The sequence below is a fragment of the Ipomoea triloba genome, chromosome 4 (genome assembly GCF_003576645.1).
Source record: "Ipomoea triloba cultivar NCNSP0323 chromosome 4, ASM357664v1".
NCBI classification, from domain to species: domain Eukaryota; kingdom Viridiplantae; phylum Streptophyta; class Magnoliopsida; order Solanales; family Convolvulaceae; genus Ipomoea; species Ipomoea triloba.
Window position 1 is genome coordinate 36,082,782 of NC_044919.1, and position 19,505 is coordinate 36,102,286.

The following is a 19,505-nucleotide window of genomic DNA, read 5'->3' on the forward strand; positions in this document are numbered from 1 at the left end:
TTTTCCTTTCAGTTCTCTATGATTTGCTCAATTTTACCACCTACTAATCAAGTAGATGTCAAATAGAATTAATCCTTGCCATTTTAGCACTTTTAAGACTCGAGTCCTGAAACTCATGAAAGTATTCTTAAAATGTGCTAAATTTTGTTTTGTTTTGATTACATAACTTTTGAATAGTTGAAGCAAGAATGGTTTTTCATTCCTCTATTGCATGGGAATGTTAATATTTTATCCATCTGGAGCTTGTAATAAGAATGTTATCCATCGAAACTTGTAATGTCAATGGGCCAACACTATTTTGTATTTTCAGCTGTCTCAATTTGTGGTTCTTTTTCGTCTTTTAATATGCCAAGACCTTGTAGTCTAGTGGCACCCAGTTGCACACTCATATGGAAGGGGTGAGTGTTTCGGTAAGCTGAAAAAGTAGTTATGAATAGATACTGCATTGTAACAGAGTCAATAATACTCAATATATATTACATTAAATAACTTATCAATCAATTTCTATGAAACTATATGCAAATTCAAGTCAAATCAAATATTTTAAACAGTTATTTTTAAAAAAATTGGCTAAAACTACAGTAATGTTTCGAATTTTAACACTAAATTCACAATGTTTTGTTACCTAATTAATTTGTAAGTGTTTAGAATTTATTTGTCATTGATTATAAGTTTAATTTGGGAAGCCACCTAATTAATTATAAGCAAGCAAGCAAGCTTTCCATCCTTTCTCAAATGAGCAAATGGCATCAATATTATGATGATGGACACAATTCTTTCGTGGAAGTTATTTAGGGAAATGATATTTGTGAAGCTTTTGCCGTACATATTACAATAAATTCTTCATTAGGAATTTGAGATGGATAAAGCATTATACACATACAAACTGCGTTTCCTTTAAATTTGTTTTAAAACATTTTCATTTATCCATTTTTAAAGATTTCCTTTAACATTTATTAGGGTATTCACAATGGTTTTATAAATTTTCCAAGTTTTTGCCAGATTACTTACCAAGTTAGAGCAAAAATAAAGAGAAAAAAAACATATGGTTGATCACTTAACGAGCCTTATTACGCACCCACCATACAGGCTCATTGTACATCACGGGAGCTTTTTCTTTTTTTCTTTTTCTTCTTCTTCCTTTTTACCTTCATTCCCTCTCTTCTCTCCCTTCTTTCCTCGGCATATGCAAATTTATTTAAAAAAATCACCAAAATCCTCCCAAAAAGGAAGCTCTTAGTATCCCTTTTTATCTCTATACAATACTTTTTTTTTTCCAAGTCAATAAAATCACAACAATTTTTTTTATTATTATTTATAGATTAGAACGGATAAATTGTGCGTGGCAAATGTACATTATTATTAGAATGTGGTTAAGTGGTTTACGTAGTGGGCAAGCAATTGATTAGTCAAAAGTTGTGGATTAATGAAATACTTCAAACTCCTACGTTTTAACAACTTCAGAAAACACAACTTTACGAAAAGTATTATTTTTATTTAAACTTTCCTACCAAATATCACATTGTGTTTGTGATAAAATCATACCAATTATTTAAAACTTATAGTAATCCTTTTAAAGTGAATAAAAGATATGAAAATTTACACTTTTCGTCACTAAGTTATATGGTAATGGTAGAATTCGCCATTGAGTGTTGATCATACTCACTTTTCGTCCCTTAGCTATATTAAAGTGTAAATTTCGTCCTTAATGTTTTATACTTGTATTAGTAAAGGAAAAAAAAAAGTACAACGTCAATGATACTTTATGGACGAAAAATGAGTATGACCAACACTTAGTGACAAATTCTACAATTATCTTATAATTTAGAGACGAATTGAAACTTGTAATTTTTCCTAAAAGATATGTTAATCAGTAACAATAATAACTTGTACTTTGGGTTTACTTTCTTGTATATTTATACTCTTTTTTTTTGGGTTATTTTATTATTCTTTTTTATTTTCTTGTTTAAGTTGGTAACATCGTTAAATGGTACAGCTAAACATAATAACTTATATATTATGCCTTTTTTTTAGTATTTACCATTTTTCATGATTTTAAATTTTTTTCCTCAATGTACTAAATTATTTATATTGCCATTTTTCTTTGATTATTTACATTGGCATTTTAGAAAGTAGCATTGACTATTGCTTGAGAATTTATAGAGGTTAGGTGAGGCGCTTTCCGGTTTGGGTAGGAAGGCTTTTGAAGATTATATTGTATTATTAAAACAAAAAAGATGATGAAAAGGAAACAAAAGTATTTTGAATCTTAATGGCAAAGAAATATATGACACTCAATTTAGTACTAATGTATCTCGTGGATTCAAAAGCCATTTTCATTTAAGAAAAAAATATAAATTATGTTTGAGTGACTTTTTTAAAAAGAGTTTGGAAAATGGAAACTACTCATTATTTTTTAACGAGTAAATTTCGTTTTTAGTCTTCAACTATTGTAGTATTTACATAATTATTTATGCTCTTTTAATTAGTTAATGCCATATGAGATCCTCTGAGTGTAGTGATTTTGTCACGTTTAGTCCTAAACTTTTGAATTGTTACCATACGTGGTCCAATTAAGTTAACCGCCCATGGTCCTTCAATTTTCAAAATTTAATCAGTTGTGATCATCCTAAAATGACCATTTGAAAGTTTATGACTAAACGTGACAACATCACTATACTTGAAAGAACTATATGGTATTAACTATTTGTCATATTACATTATTGACTTTTATATGTTTGTCACAAATAGTACTTCTTTTAAAATATTGTTATTCCATCATTTAATAAATATGATTAATATATAATTTCATCATTCAATTACAAGAGAATGGTATAACTTACATGATAGGACAAGAGGCATAAATGATAAAATTGCATGTAATTCTATACTGCTAACTTGCTAAGGGGATGCGGTAGGAAGGTATCTACACGTCAAAGAAGTCGAGGCCCTCAGTATTCACAAAGCGTTTAGTTGGATAAAAGGTTTGAATCTTAATAATCTTAATGTTGAAACTAATGCCCAATAAGTTTGTTTCACTGTAAAAGCTTTCTCTTCAAAGATCTTTGAGTTTGATTATTATTGATGATGCCTAGGAAATAATTATTTATTTTACTGATATTTGTTTCCAATTTGTTAAACGATATACGGATTTTGATACCCATACTATTTCTAGGAGAACTGTTCATGAGCCATGTAGCATGTGGTGAGTGGCTACATGCACCACCCCTTTGTTTATTGTGGATAATTTGCATTTGCCTTCCTCTAGTTCTCTAACAAAGAAAAAGCTTTATTAATTATACTATCAACAGTACTACGCTGATTCTTAAACACCATCAAGTTTCGACAATTCCAAATTTGCTAGAGAAGTATAGCCAACCTGCAACCATTATGAGACGTTAAAGATCAAATATAATACAAATTACAAAGTCATGTACCTAATTTGAAAATATTAATAATTAATAATTAAATGCGATACAAATTACATAATCATGCATCTAATTTGAAAATATTAATAGTATAGTTAAGAACAAAATTTAATACATGTACAATAGTTAAGGGACCAAAAGTAATTTTTAAAAATTTTATTTTTATTTTTGGAAGTCATTATATCATATTTAATATTTAATTCTACATGGGACATCTCAATTAAGTCGTAGTTATTAGATCATATTTAATATTTCTTTTCCATCAAAAAAAAAAAAAGAATTGTATCTTATTTGATATGATATAATCAATGATAAGTTAAACAGATTTTAATTTATTGTGGGGTTATGATATTTTAACGACTATTTATCGTTTTTTTTTAAAAACAAACGACTATTTATCGTTAAATAGTGTTCAATTGAGTTTGTTGCTTATAATCCATATTGGATATGATCGAGTTGGCAAGTTAAGATTACATATTACTCCGTAAATAGTTTATATTAAAAAAATAAAAAGAAGCTTATACATTTTTAAATAAGCATCTATTTTATAAGTAATTAGACCGTTGAAATTTATAAGAAATATAGATAACGTGAAAGCAAGTGGGAGTGTAATGATATTTTGTTTGTATTGCACGGGAATTACATGTTAATATTGAGACATGCTATATGTGTGATATTATGAGCAAAAGTTCAAAAGACATTATATATGAAATAAATTGGGCATATTAAAATAAATTTATTGAATCTGAATATGTATACCGTATACGTCATGTTTATATACTCTGTATTATATAATTTTGTTCAATTTATTTTTCTTTTATTGAACTTATTAAAATAAATTTATTGAATTTGAATATGTATACGTCATGTTTATATACTCTGTATTATATAATTTTGTTCAATTTATTTTTCTTTTATTGGACTTTTTGTTTTTTTATGTGGTCCATGTATGATTTAATTTAATCAATCCGAGAGTGTGGTTGAGTGACAATGGAAGAGCAGCCTTAGGCCACCTGTCACACTCAAATATGTGCCTAAAGTTCAACGACGGTAGAAACGTAACCTTGGGTACACAAAAAAAAAAATGACACACTTTAGTTTTTACTGTATTATTTTTAATGTAATATTTAGAACCATTGGTTCTTCCAAATATGTAAGCACTTTAATTTTTATTTTTTTTTTCTCAAAAATTAAGAGCACATTATTTATAAATTTAACCAATTCATTTTCTTATTTCACAATTTATTTACAATTATCCTTAAATCATTACTGGTTATTAAAAAAAAAAAAGATGGACAAAGAGTAGGCACATAATTGTGTATTCGAAACTATTGCTTCAAACAAAGTATATCCTTTACGGTAGGCCAATTTTTCATTCTCAATCTACGACCACCGCTACTCTACTCCAGGTACCACGTAGTTGTCAAACTTGATGTCATTGTGCAAAATTTTATTATTATTATTATTATTATTGGTAGCATTGTAAAAAAAAAATTCTTATCAATTTTAAAAGCAAAAAAATGATACTTTTGTCACTCAATTATATTGTTATTGCTTTTCATGACTCAATTATTTGTAAGGTAATTATTTTGTTTCTAAATTATATATGAAGTGGCTTTTTAAGTCTATCCATAATAAAATCGCAACTTATATCATGTATTAGGATTTATTATGTGTATGGTAGATATTGATCCAAATTATGTATATACAATAACCCAGCGGGGTAGCTCAAGTGGCAAGTGAGCTCTCTTTGTGGGGAGGGATTTCGGGAGAACCCGGGTTCAATTCACATAAGTGATGATTCCCCCTGGGCCAGCTCCCGTGCCTCCCGGAGTGAACATGGGTGGACCGTTAAACGGACGGAGAAAAAGACTTATATATATAATATATTAATCATGTGTGAGTGTATATATAAAATATGGATCAGAGTCCAGTGTCTTTGGTGGACCACGACCACGACATAATAATCGTAATAAAATTCATGTGATGTTATAAATGATTGACAACATGTACAAAAGGAGAAGGATTTGCGGGCGGTGGTGCTGTGCACATGGCTACAGTCCGATGGTATATACCGACTGCCAAAGTAGGTCCCACCGTTCTGGTGGGCCACACAAAAAGCAACAAAACTCGACAATCAGCGTCAGTAGTATTTCCCCAAGAATTGTTATAGTTGTAGAAAGACATATATGCCCCTGTCCTAACCAAATTCACCCGCATGCCCTTATCCAGTCACGACAGTGATATGTTACGTTAATATGTCGCCGATTTAACGGCATCTAAACTCTGTTTATTTTATTTTCTTTAAAATAAACAGAGTTTAGATCGGGTTTCGCGCCTTCCGCAGTTTGACCCTGTGAGCTGACGTGTTCCCTTCGAAGGTAGCGCAAATTATATGGTGGATCATGGTCCACAATGCATTGTGGACCGTGGTTATGGTTGATACTGTAATTATGTTGAACGGATACTGCAATTGTGTTGAAAAGATATTGTAGTTGTGTTGAAAGAAAATTGCAGTTACGCGGAACAGAGGTCGTTCATCCGTTCAACATAACTGCAGTATCCATTCAACACAACTGTAGTATCCTTTCAACACAATTGCAGTATCAATTCAACACAACTACATTTACAGACGAATGAAATGGCCTCTGTTCCGCGCAACTGCAGTTCCCTTTCAATACAACTACAGTTTCCTTTCAACATAACTGCAGTATCCGTTCAACACAACTGCAGTATCGACGATGACGCATGGTGGACAATGCATTGTGGACCATGGTCCACGGTATAACCTACTGCGAAGTTAGTACATGGGCCCCGGAATTAGGTGACACGTTGAGGGTAAAATGGTCTTGGTAACTTTTGGGAAACGGCTACTTATTTTGCTGCAGTCCATGGATATTCACAATCTACCTTTTTGAATTTGAACTTATTACTAGACTAGATTTAATTTAACTGTTTTCAAAAAAAAAAAAAAGATTTAATTTAACTTAAATAATTAAATGCAACAAACCTCAGGTATTTCTGTTTTACAGCTGTTGATTCATTTGACGCAATTACCCTTTTTACTCATACATAATTTCACGTCTACCCTTTCTTTTCTAACAACCTTATTTACACATTTTCTAACAATACATACTGCAGTGCGGATGATAAAATTGACTATTACATACTGTCCTCAAATGATACAACTTGATTAAAACGCTCACTATTCTATTGGACATGGAAAAATATTGAGTATAATTATTTTAATAAAAATTTCTCTTTGATTGGATTATTTGTAAATTAATACATATAATACGGAGTACAATTTAATTATGATTATTTTTAATTTATTACAATTATACTCCATTTAGGGGAACTTTAGTGATTTTGATTATTTTTTTCAATGTTAGATGTTTGACGATTCAAAAAAGAAAGATTGGCGAACAGTTTGATGTATCCGGTAATCGCATGTAAAGCACACGCTCATCGAATGCCCAGTGTGTGTTAGGCCTTTTTTTTTCTTTAAAAATACAAATTAACAGTAAAATTTTATTTTAAAAATTTATCCATTTAATTTTATGTGTCTGATTTAATTAACAAAGTTTGACTAGAATTATTTTTAAACACGATAGATAAATGGAGAGATGGAGCATAAAAATTTGAATCTCCATTCTCCAATGCAATTAGGCAATGAGTGGCATTGTTGTAATAGTTTTAAAAAAACGGGCATATTCTCGAGACACACCCAGGCCCCCACAGCCCACTCACAAGATAACTCCAATTTTAATGCACTCCTCTCCTGCTGCCTCCATGTTCTCTTTCACTCTTCACCCCCCCCTTTCTCACCTTTCTTTTCTGCTAAGTTGCTTAAAGGTGCAGCGCCACAACCAACCCCCTCTCTCTATCACTCTGCTTTTGTCCCTTCTCTCTCCTAGGGTTTATACTCCTCACCACTAATCCTTCAACCTCTCTCAACTCTCCATTGCACTATCTTCAATGCGACATCCATATCTCTCACCTTACACTGCTCAAGCTCGCATCCTGCTTCCTGCTTCCTGCTTGTACTCTCTCTCTCTCTCTCTCTCTAGATACACTCATCCTGCAGTTATACTGATCTTGATATGTGTCTTTGTCCTTATATGAGTGTGATTTTTAGTTTTGAAGTTTTTGCTTTGTTGCCTGGGGTAATGTGGTTGTGAAATGTGAAGTTTTTTTTATTTTTTTTTATTTTTTTTACTGTTCTTTTTGTGGTTGTAGAAATTATAGGTGAAGAAAGAGTGGTGGAGTTTTTGGTGAGGTGTGAAGCTAAGAAATGTCGTCGAGAGGGGGGGCGGAGCCGTCGCTGCAGCGGCGGTTAACGAGGACGCAGACGGTGGGGAACATCGGAGAGTCGATATTTGATAGTGAGGTGGTGCCGTCGTCACTGGTGGAGATCGCCCCTATTCTTCGTGTTGCTAATGAAGTCGAGCCCAGCAATCCCCGTGTTGCGTATCTCTGTAAGCATCTGTGTTTTCAGTTTCATGAGTGCCTTATCTAATCGTTTGGTTTATTTGTAATTGTTCGTTTCAGATTACCAGATAGGAGCCTGATGAATTTGCCTACTATGTAAACTTTTAGTTTTGTCCTTTAAAGTAGCTGCCTTTATAATCTGTATAGCACTCAGACATTCAGTAGATGATGTTTTTGATTAGTTGTTACAGATGAACTTGTCAAGATTATACCATTTTAGTCTTTACTGGGAATCTAACTATCTAAGGTTTACTTTTTCAATTTTTATTTTATAAATTATATTTTACTAATTTTCAGTGGTTTCTGTTCATTGGATTATCAAGATGAGAATTGTCCTTGCATTATTATAATTGTTTACACATAATTTCCTGGTTTTAATGTAATTTTGATTGATTTTTTTAATCATTACCTTTTAAGATATTGGTAATTGGTTAGTGTTTTTTCATCAACTGATTAGGTATGGGTTAGAAAAGCATAATTCTTTGCTATAGTGCGAGGAAATTTCATTTTTGAGGAGCTCACAAAATGGAGGACAAGTATCCTCTGTAAGAGAGAAAAGACTCTTAAACATGTGACTTAATTTATTTTAAGGATGAAAACGCTTCAAGATTTGGAATTAAAATTGTCTTTGTAATTAACATAAAATGGATTTCCAAAACTACAAAGACTGTCAATTCTTCATATCACTTAATCTGCTGCTATAGCTTGGAATCTGAGATGTTCTGAGTCTTTTTGCAAAATCTTAGAATCCTAGAAATCTATTTGTCAGAATCATACAACATGTGCATGTAGATACTAGATACCTACAAGTCTTGGAAGGAACATAAACCACAGTCCATACATTGGCTTTAATAAGATCTCACCCAGGCTTTGGGGTTTTGGCTGCAGTTGCACTGAAAATGATTGACTGTGATCAAAGAATGACATTCTTATGATGGAGGATTGTCAGATTTCCTTATGACACTAAAATGGAGCATCCACTTTGCTTTGCATTTTACATTAAGGCCCAATTCTGTTACTAAAAAGGTCGAGTAATGGCTAGTATTGATAACATATTGAAGGGAGAGTTGGAAAAAAAAAATCTATTATAGCCATACATGTGAGCATATGCACATGGAGTCATGGACTTTCATTTTTGGAGTGCTATTGCTTGCCGGATCAGGATCTCTAATAAATTTTCGATTATACTTTTCAAGTTGTCAATCAATTTCCCCTACAGCAATGTATCTTATGGTAACATGTAACCACATCTTACTGACCAAAGACGTCCCATCGAGATATTGCTTTAACTTGTATTGAGTTGTTAGAGATTGTAAATTTTACTAATTATGGAAGTAGTAGTATTTAATTAAGAGGAGGGATGGTAATGTATTTCTCTCTCTCAGTCCATTCTTATGTGTGATCTGCAACACTAATTGGGAAGTGGTAAATGAAATTAAATTGTATTTTTGTAGAATGTGTAATCTGAGGTGTATGAAACAGGATGTTTCTTTCTTTCTCTTCCAGAATACACAATGTGCATTATATGCAACTGGCTTTCGAGTGCATGTAGCTATAGAGATCTGGAGAAATAAGTAAACTTAGAGTGTTTTTTGGATCTCATATTGAATTATTGACTCTGATTAAGTGAGAGAATTTTTATGGTGCTGTGGGGTTCTGGTCTGATTATTAAACAACTAAAATAAAGTTTTATGTAGAATAGTCAACATCTCCATCACCAAGTGGTTAATTGCTGAGTAGTTACATGTCTGGAGTTTTGTCTAGCTGTATTCTTATCTCTTCTCATACTGGTTAATTTGTTTGTCAATTGTCATCTATTTGAACTTTAATATATGGGAACTTTTATAGGTCGATTTTATGCCTTCGAGAAAGCTCATCGGCTAGACCCCACATCAAGTGGACGTGGTGTACGCCAATTTAAAACTGCACTTCTGCAGCGGCTTGAAAGGGTAAGTACCATAATGTGCAGTTCTTTTTGCACGTGAATGACATATGCATACATTTGAGGTCATGTGCTAGTGTGCTATTAAGTAGTGTCAAACTTTATTATCAATGTCTCTATCTTTCTAGTGGTGAAGAGCTTGGCAAGATTGTTGGGTTGCCTTGCTAGTATGCTTGTGCTTTTTGAGTTGCTATTGCGTTTGAGGTCCCCTTTTCTTTGTTCTTTACATTTAATCTAGTAATCTGCATTTTAGTCGTGTTTGCCATTTTCCGTTCATATTGTGCTTGCACCAGTGGATTTGTTTCTTGGATTCCCAACACTTTCAGCAAATTAGATCTTGGAGAATTAGGTTGCCTGTGACCCTACATCTTTTAAAATGCTTTTGTAGAAGAATATGAAGTTCTAATAGTTTGGATATCTGTCACTTGTCTTGATAAATCATTCTTGCTGTTTAAAAATTCATTTAACCCTTTTGCCATGTTCTCAGCTCTCAAATGCGGGCGCTTGCACTTGCGCTTAAATTGGATATAATTTTCTGTTTATTTTTACTAAAATGTTTGTCTAAATTAGTAAATTGAGTTGGTTAAATAAAATTTCACATTTTATAAAATTATGATAATAGTTGGAACTTCCATCCAAGAAATTATAGTCCTATTTCACATTTTCACTTTTCACGAGTCCAAACATATTTAATTTGGATATATTCTTTTGAAATTTATATTTGGAATTTCAAACTGGACTAGCTTGTATTTGAGACTTTGTAGTACTTTGATTTAGATGCTCTTTTCTGAATTGAACTAGTAAGCTAATCCAGATCAGATTTTTTTTTGAAATGACTATGAATACTAGTCAAGGTAACAATATTTGGTTGGAAGGAGTATCTTTTACAATTATTATTCGGTTATATGATAGGTATTATTAATAAGGTTCTTGCCCCTGTGCTACTTTTTTTAAAAAGCATTTTGCTCTTCTCATGTTTACTTGAATTAGCACATCGCTTTCAGAATTTCATACTCCCCAAGGGCATTGTATAGTTTTGCTAGATTCTAATCAAACCTTTAGTTATATAGATTTCACAATGATTTTTCAGGAGAATGATCCAACCTTGATGGGCAGGGTGAAAAAAAGTGATGCCCGTGAAATGCAGAGCTTTTATCAGCATTACTACAAAAAGTACATCCAAGCTTTGCAAAATGCTGCTGATAAAGCTGATCGGTAAGTTTCTTTTTATTGTTTTTACAGCCTTTTTTTCCCTTATCTTTAAGAATGTTGGTGCTGCCCTTCTCGCTGCATCAAGCATTAATTGAACTCTAGTTTAATTACTTAACCTGCTAAAATTTCAGTGCCCAGCTTACGAAAGCATACCAAACTGCAAATGTTCTCTTTGAAGTTTTGAAAGCAGTCAATCAGACACAATCTGTAGAAGTGGATCGTGAGGTGAGCATGAAAGATGTTGCAAGTTTTTGTGCACAAGCTATAATAACATATCCTCTCTCTTTATTTTCAAACTTCATATTTAGTTATGGCAGAGAAAAAGAGTTTCTTTGTGCAATTCCTTTTTGTCATGCTAGTGCAAGTATTTTCCATCCTGCAGATTTTAGAAACTCATGATAAAGTTGCCGAGAAGACAGAGATATATGTCCCTTATAATATACTTCCACTTGATCCAGATAGTGTGAATCAGGCAATCATGAAATATCCAGAGGTTTGATTTTACACTTTTGTAGTTCTTTCATGTTTACCTTTCATTTTATCTGTCTGACGTTTTCTTTGGTTCCTCAAAGATTCAAGCTGCTGTTTATGCTCTTCGAAATACCAGAGGCCTTCCCTGGCCTAAGGATTACAAGAAGAAGAAAGATGAAGATATTCTTGATTGGCTTCAATCAATGTTTGGTTTTCAGGTGAAGGACTAATACTTTGTTGGGTGCTAGGATGTTTTCTTGGTTCTGAGACCTAACATTTCTTATGATTTGAAGAAGAGTGCCTAAATGGTGACTTTGGCTCTATTAATTTGCAGAAAGACAATGTTGCAAATCAAAGAGAACATCTCATCTTGCTGCTAGCTAATGTACACATACGGCAGAATCCAAAGCCTGATCAACAACCTAAGGTTTGTTGTAGGCAACTAATTTACCTCTTTTATGGACATGGTCAATTATTCAATTTCTCTACCTTTTCTCTGACTTTTTAATGGAGCCCCTTATAATGCAGCCAAATAACTTTTCATGAACGCCATTAAGAAAGATTAATCCTTTATTTATTGTTGGAGATCCTCATTTGATGACTGTGCATCAAATTAAGTGATGATGAAGCTCTTAAACATCGCAACAAACTCTATTAATTGAAGTTCATTTAAGATGTGCCATTATATTTTGCTTTATCTTTTTGTTATAACCTTTTTATTTGACGATATTTTTAATTGACAAAGTAACTTATGTTCCCCATTTTGCTCAGTTGGAAGAACGTGCTTTGAATCATGTGATGAAGAAACTTTTCAAGAACTACAAGAAATGGTGCAAGTACTTGGATCGCAAAAGTAGTCTTTGGTAAAACTTCTTAAACCAGGACTGCATTATTTCTCTATACATGTTACTATTTGGAATACAAATTCCTTAACCTCTTGTTTCTAGTCACAAGAACTTCACATACTATCTTTAATACACACCTAGTAATTTTTGTTGTATAAAAGTATCTTTCTTGATAAAGTAAAAACATAATGTTCCTTCAGGTTTGTTGACATCTCATGGTTTTCTGTGTTCAGCATTACATTAGACTATAAAAATCTCATTCTCAAATACTCTTTTCTGTGTTCTGACTGTGGATTTATTTTATTTTATTTTCAAATTTATAGGTTGCCAACCATACAACAGGAAGTGCAACAACGTAAACTATTATACATGGGATTGTATCTCCTTATATGGGGCGAGGCTGCAAATTTGAGATTCATGCCAGAATGTTTATGCTATATATATCATCATGTACGTTTTAAAATACTGCTTGTTTATAAAAGACTTGTGCAGATGCATACTCTTTATTATTATTATTATTATATAATTTAAAGTGCCTTGCTTTTTGGTAAGAAGATTAAGTATCTATTTGGGGGAAAATAAAATTGCTTGTGTTTTCTCATCCTTTCCCTCGTGTGTTATAGACGTCATCTGAATAGCATTTTTTTTAGCAGCAGAATGAGATAATGCTCGATGTTGCTGCTATGTTGATGTGTATTAGTAGATACAACTTGAAGGGGAACAAATTCATAGGATAAAATGGGAACATCTTGTAGGGCATATGATTGTTGTTGATTATTTTAACATTACAGAGTAAAACTAGAATAAAATTAGTTCAGCGAACAGGTCATTTAAAAAAAAAAGCTAGGAATTTAGTTGGTCCTTCATGTTGGACTAGGCACATATGTACATGAAAGAGAAGGTTATAATGGGCATATGCATTGATAGTCTATATGAGGCGTTCTTTTTGGCAGATTTAGTAAGATAATTAAATACTGTCACTTTATTCAGCATATAAGCTTTAATGTAATCAAGATAAGCAAATAATATTTTAAGATAGGTTGGAACAAAGATAATTTGTTCAAAATGAACTTTTCTTTGTGATAAAGTTGCTTGTAGAAAATAAAGTATATTATGGGAAACTGATGAAATATACAAGGATTGATGAGAGAAGTATGAAGAGCCATGGAATTAGGGTAATCTTTTATGTGACCTTGTATGTTATGATGGCCTGAATGAGCTAAGTTGGATGAGAGTTTCCTTAAGATATTTATTGACTCCATTATGTGCCTTCTTTCTTACTCTTACATTCTTACCCTGGTTTCCTGAATTTCTTTCCTCTCTTTTATTTATGTATTTATTTATTATTCAGATGGCTTTTGAACTCTATGGCATGCTAGCTGGCAATGTCAGTCCCATGACCGGTGAAAATGTGAAGCCAGCCTATGGAGGAGAAGAGGAAGCTTTCTTGAGAAAAGTTGTTACTCCGATCTATGAAGTTATTGCACATGTATGTCACGCTTACATTTTTATTAATTTTGCATTCCACAAACCACACTATTCACTTGTTTGGAATTTCTTTAAATTCTTGGGGTGAAAACATTTGTTAACCCCTCTTCACAACATGATTAGGAAGCTCAAAGGAGCAGAAGAGGAAAATCAAAGCATTCCCAGTGGAGGAACTATGATGACATAAATGAATACTTTTGGTATTTTTCTTACTCTCTCCACACCCCACTCCAATTCATATTCTTAGAGCTGTATTTTCGGTTTGCCAATCAAGCTTCCTTAATCCTTTCTAGGTCTGTAGATTGCTTCAGATTAGGTTGGCCTATGCGTGCTGATGCTGATTTCTTTTGCCTATCAGCGGGAAACAAAAATGAGGTAAGTTTCAGTAATCGATTGGAATGATCATATTACCATGGATTGATTTTTTATTTTTTTTGTTTTTTAAATTATTATTACCTTTACTTTACAAATAGAATGGAGGGAAATAAGAAGAGGAATGCTAATCTGATATTGCTTGTCTCATGAATATCACTTTTGTTTAGTTACTATGCAGCTTATATTATTCTATGTAAGTTCAGTAGTCTGTGCCCTTTAGAAATTACACTTCTATTTTACTCACTAGCTTGTGTGTATCAAGAAATGGGCAAATCTGGTAATCCTTGTGGTTTGTAACCGAGTATCATATCTGCAATTGTTTTCCTGGTAGGATTTTTTGATGTTTTGACAGAATTATTGTTGATATATGATTCTAATTAGTTGGAATTACTCTTAAAATTAGGGTCAGAATACTGGAGATCGTTGGGTGGGAAAGGTTAATTTCGTTGAGATACGCTCATTTTGGCACATCTTTAGAAGCTTCGACAGAATGTGGAGTTTCTTCATATTATGTTTACAGGTATATTCTCCTTATAATACATGATTTCCTGGTTCTGTTAGTCTTTTGTGCCATATTTAGTTTATCTGGTTTTTCCCAGGCTATGATAATTGTTGCTTGGAATGGTAATGGGGAACCTAGCGCAATTTTTGATGCTGATGTTTTCAAGAAAGTACTTAGCATCTTCATTACTGCAGCTATTCTGAAGCTTGGACAAGGTTTGTTAACTATTTACTTTACTGTCTCCTTTAAATTCCACTCTCATCCCAAAAAGAAAAGAATACTGGTTCAAATGATAGTCCAATAGTGTCCCAAACTTCCATTGTTTTCATATTTTCTATTGAAAAGAGATTATTTTAAACAATAATGGTCTCTGCATTATATGAGCCTAACAGGTTCTCTTTGGATAAAATAACAGGCCTTTGAGATTATTTTAAACAGTTTTTTGACAAAACTGCACAGTTAGTTCAGTAGGGTTTGAAATTTCCATGTAATTCTACAGTGATTTCCATTTAAATAATCATGGAGCTATTATTGCTATGCCTGTCATTTGTTTAATTGTGCATACAACAATCACCCTAATATAATATTTGACCTCTGATTAACACTGAAAAACTGTATTTAGTATTTATTGATGCGTGCAAAAACTGTACATATCCTATCTAATTTCTAGTTTTAGTTGTTATGTATCTTTGGCTTTTTTAAGGCTTGATTTCCTTAATATTTACTGAAATTTTCCTGCATGTTTATATCCATAAAACTCTTAGTTTATTACTAATGGAGTTATATACATATATTATTTCCGTTATTTGATACCCAACTTACATTTCTATGCAGCCCTTCTTGACATGATTCTTAGTGTAAAAGCAAGGCGAAGCATGTCATTCTATGTTAAGCTTAGATATATACTAAAAGTTGTATCAGCTGCTGCTTGGGTGATAATCCTACCTGTTACATATGCTTATACATGGAAAAATCCTCCAGCATTTGCTCAAGCCATAAAAAATTTGTTTGGCAATAATTCAAGTTCTCCCTCACTCTTTATCCTTGCTGTTGTAATATACCTATCACCAAATATGCTTGCTGCTGTTCTATTCCTTTTCCCACTTATTCGTCGATTCCTTGAGAGATCAAACTACAAAATTGTGATGCTCATGATGTGGTGGTCACAGGTATGTGTGAATAATCTGTTTCTTTTAGGGTTGTGAATTTGGGTGAGTGAGTCTATACATTTAGTAGTTCCTGTTCCTATCAAATTGGTTTCTGATAATTTGAAGTTCTTTTCCAGCCTCGACTGTATGTTGGTAGGGGAATGCATGAGAGCGCATTTTCTCTTTTCAAGTAGGGCTTCTGAAGTTAGACCTTTTGTCTTTAAGAAGCATAAATTGCTTGTTTCTTATTAACATTTTCTTACAATTTTTTTCAGGTACACAATGTTCTGGGTTCTACTTATTGTGACAAAGTTAGCTTTCAGTTACTATTTGGAGGTGATTGCTCTCCCTTTTTCTCCTAAGCATGGGTAGTTTGTTGTTTTCCTATAGCAAACATGGATTATTATGCTTATAATCCAACAATATTTTCTCCATCCAATGTGTATCATACTCGATTTGATATTTGTTGAATGAATTGTGCTCTTTCTTTATAGGCTTATAGCCCTATGGGTTAGTGCTGAAGTCCACATATTGCTTGTGGGAAGGAACTGTTTATGGTGCACTTAGGTTTTGCAATAGGGGAAAATTTTCTAGTAGCATTATAATAAAAGCATATATAATCAATGTGTTTGCAGGATGGTGCTTTAAAATTTTCATTTATTTGGTCCTTCATTTGTGTTTCTTGAACTTGTGTAGTGAACAAGAACTGTGGTGAAAAGATCTAGAGTTCAACTAAGCTAAGATTGAAGTGCATTGGTTGATTGGTAGTGAATTATGTGTCCATCCTCAGCTAAAAGCTTAAGTTGGCAATAAGAATACACATTTATCTTACAGAGCTACATGCTAACATGCATATGTATAAAATACCAATTTAAAAGGTTTACAGAGGTTTGGATATTTTTTACTAACTCCCCCCTCCCCTCATACCCTACCCACACATATATATCTTCAACATGCTTACTTGTGTGGGCTGAAATACCTTTTCATGGGTCAAACATGGGAAATATTTAGATTATAGGTAGCTAGTAAGATTCAAACAAAGATATTTTTATCATGTTGAATGGTGATGATGATAATGTGTTCCATCATAACTAAAAGCTATATTTATCATTACATATTTAGTTTAAACAATTGGAAAGCATAATGAAGACACAGAAGGCATACAAGAGTTTGGATGTATTTGATGATCGCTTGGAATTGATTTAGGCTACCTGAAAATTTAAATTTAGTATTTATAAAATATGACTTGCAGAAAGGAGTGTAATTATTTACTGCAGACTTGTTTCTTCTGTTTCATTCCAGAAGGAACTGCAGGACCCATTTTTGTCCACCACCATTTTTTGGTTGTTGTAGTTGATTTATCAATTTGTTGCATATTTTCCAAACTAGATAAAAGTACAATTATTTTGATGAAAGGTTGAGACTATTCTGTATGATGTTTATTGAAAATGTGATGTAATTTTGTATGCTGCAGATCAAGCCTTTAGTAGCTCCAACAAAAGCTATCATGAGTGTCCACATCTCTACTTATCAGTGGCATGAATTTTTTCCACATGGTATGATTTCTATCTTGTGAGAATGAGTATAATATATGTATGTATGTAATTATGTATATTATATTATATACAAGGGTTATAATGAGACTGTTCAATATGCAGCTAGAAGCAATATTGGTGTTGTGGTTGCACTTTGGGCTCCCATCATTCTTGTACGGCTTACTTTAGTGCATTACTTTGTATTTAACAGAGTTGGTGTTCCATATAATTTGTTTTGCTATCACTAAACATTGTTTTTGGTACTTTTTTTTTAGGTATATGTCATGGATACTCAGATCTGGTATGCCATATTCTCTACACTGTTTGGTGGCATTTATGGGGCATTCCGTCGACTTGGAGAGGTCTTAAAATTCTTTATCATTTAATAATGAAATATGTAGACTGTTGCCTGTTACTGCTTCAGTTTGTTGGAGATTGAAGTACACGTTCTTGAATCTAAACTTGATTTAACCCTCGAAGGCTTTAATTGTAAACTCTGGGAGGAAAATGAATTTAGTTTACTTGATTTGTATTGGTAGAAAGTTAGTATGGATAAATTTTTTCTTCAATACTGAGGTGGATTACCATCTTCTCCTCTGCGGTGTTCATTTTAGGCCCAAATCAACTTCACAGCCATCTCTCAACTTTGCTATGAAAATATAAAATGTAATCATGATCCTACTTCTGTATAACTCCTGCTAAACCACAAGTCTTTCACACTACTTGGCAGTCCATTGCAAAACCATATTTATGTCATCAGTCACCTTGTTTTTTTAATCTCATACATTGTTTGCTTTATTTTTTGTTTGAAAAAAAACTATATGACCTGCTCCGTCTGTTTTTTTTTTTTTTTTTTTTTTTTTTTNTTTTTTTTTTTTTTTTTTTTTTTTTTTCTTAAGAACTGTTTTGCATCTGGCCAAAACTCCCCACATCCCCACTGTATCTTAATCAAAAAACTATTTGCTATTCATCAAATGAAATTTGAATCTCATTTTATTTAATTTTCTTATGCATTGTGCAATTCTGCTGTGTTTTTTCATCAAGTTTAATTTCTTTTTTTGTCTTCATTCAGATTCGCACTTTAGGAATGTTGAGGTCCCGCTTTGAGTCTCTGCCCGGTGCGTTCAATGCATGCCTAATACCAGAGGATAAGAATGAACCACCACCAAAAAAGAAGGGATTGAAGGCCACCTTTTCGCAGAAGTTTGCTGTCAGTGTCTTTTATCGTACATTTTTGCATGTGGAAATGTTACCAGTTATTCAGTTAAAGCTTTATGCATTTGGGGGAGGGGTGAAAGATAAGATACTTAGGGCATGGTTTAGTTTGATAAACATAATTCCATTTTCCCACTTTTGCATCCTCAAAAAAGTGGGTCCCACTTGAATTTTTTTTAAAAAAAAAAAAAAGAAAAAAAAAGCTGTCCATGCTGAAAAAATGGTTGATGTACTGTTCGTCTGTTCCTGGGGTACTGTTCATCCCAGCTCTTCCAAATGCAAAAAGGCTTTTTCCAAGTTCTCCAGCTGTCTTTCTGAGTTGCCAAGTTGGGAAACTTGGGAATTCTTTTTAATTTTAAAATTTTTTTTTTCCCTTCTCATTTGTTTTCCATTTGAACACATTTTCCTTTTTTTCTATTTTCTGGTAAATTGGAAAATTTTCCAACTAGTGAATGTTTTTTATTATTATTACAGGTGCCATCCAACAAAGAAAAAGAAGCTGCCAGATTTGCTCAGTTATGGAATAAAATTATCAGTAGCTTCAGAGAGGAGGATCTTATTAGCGACAGGTAGTTGTTAAAATTTTGTGTATATACTTTATTAAAATCTTTCAATGATAATTGGTGCAATTTATTTTTTTTAAAAAGTAAAAATATTGATTTGTTATGAGTTTATGACTTCAAGTAATGTGTCCATGTATATCGTAACAGCCTCTTTGGGTTGCGATGATTTTGTAGATGCATCCAAGATTTCCTTATTGCTCATGCTCATGGACACTATTACTCTGGCATCCATTCCTTTATTTGATCAACCTCTCTCCCTAAGAAAGGGGAAAAAATGTATAGAAAATATC

The 19,505-nt window shown here is 32.7% G+C and overlaps 1 protein-coding gene across 1 annotated transcript in view; it reads left to right on the top strand.

Moving 5' to 3' along the window:
* The first annotated feature begins 7,224 nt into the window (after positions 1 to 7,224).
* LOC116016594 (callose synthase 3) overlaps positions 7,225 to 19,505 on the top strand; it is a 23,225-nt gene continuing 10,944 nt past the window's right edge. The window contains exons 1-23 of the mRNA XM_031256930.1: positions 7,225 to 7,471; positions 7,668 to 7,906; positions 9,768 to 9,868; positions 10,952 to 11,076; positions 11,205 to 11,298; positions 11,456 to 11,566; positions 11,646 to 11,762; positions 11,879 to 11,971; positions 12,316 to 12,407; positions 12,713 to 12,839; positions 13,741 to 13,878; positions 14,001 to 14,077; positions 14,171 to 14,252; positions 14,656 to 14,772; positions 14,852 to 14,969; positions 15,589 to 15,923; positions 16,040 to 16,092; positions 16,178 to 16,238; positions 17,377 to 17,458; positions 17,561 to 17,610; positions 17,713 to 17,799; positions 18,510 to 18,647; positions 19,127 to 19,221. Of these exons, the coding sequence (XP_031112790.1) occupies positions 7,723 to 7,906; positions 9,768 to 9,868; positions 10,952 to 11,076; positions 11,205 to 11,298; positions 11,456 to 11,566; positions 11,646 to 11,762; positions 11,879 to 11,971; positions 12,316 to 12,407; positions 12,713 to 12,839; positions 13,741 to 13,878; positions 14,001 to 14,077; positions 14,171 to 14,252; positions 14,656 to 14,772; positions 14,852 to 14,969; positions 15,589 to 15,923; positions 16,040 to 16,092; positions 16,178 to 16,238; positions 17,377 to 17,458; positions 17,561 to 17,610; positions 17,713 to 17,799; positions 18,510 to 18,647; positions 19,127 to 19,221 (2,477 nt within the window). The 5' untranslated portion in view covers positions 7,225 to 7,471; positions 7,668 to 7,722. The remainder of the gene's footprint in view (positions 7,472 to 7,667; positions 7,907 to 9,767; positions 9,869 to 10,951; positions 11,077 to 11,204; positions 11,299 to 11,455; positions 11,567 to 11,645; positions 11,763 to 11,878; positions 11,972 to 12,315; positions 12,408 to 12,712; positions 12,840 to 13,740; positions 13,879 to 14,000; positions 14,078 to 14,170; positions 14,253 to 14,655; positions 14,773 to 14,851; positions 14,970 to 15,588; positions 15,924 to 16,039; positions 16,093 to 16,177; positions 16,239 to 17,376; positions 17,459 to 17,560; positions 17,611 to 17,712; positions 17,800 to 18,509; positions 18,648 to 19,126; positions 19,222 to 19,505) is intronic.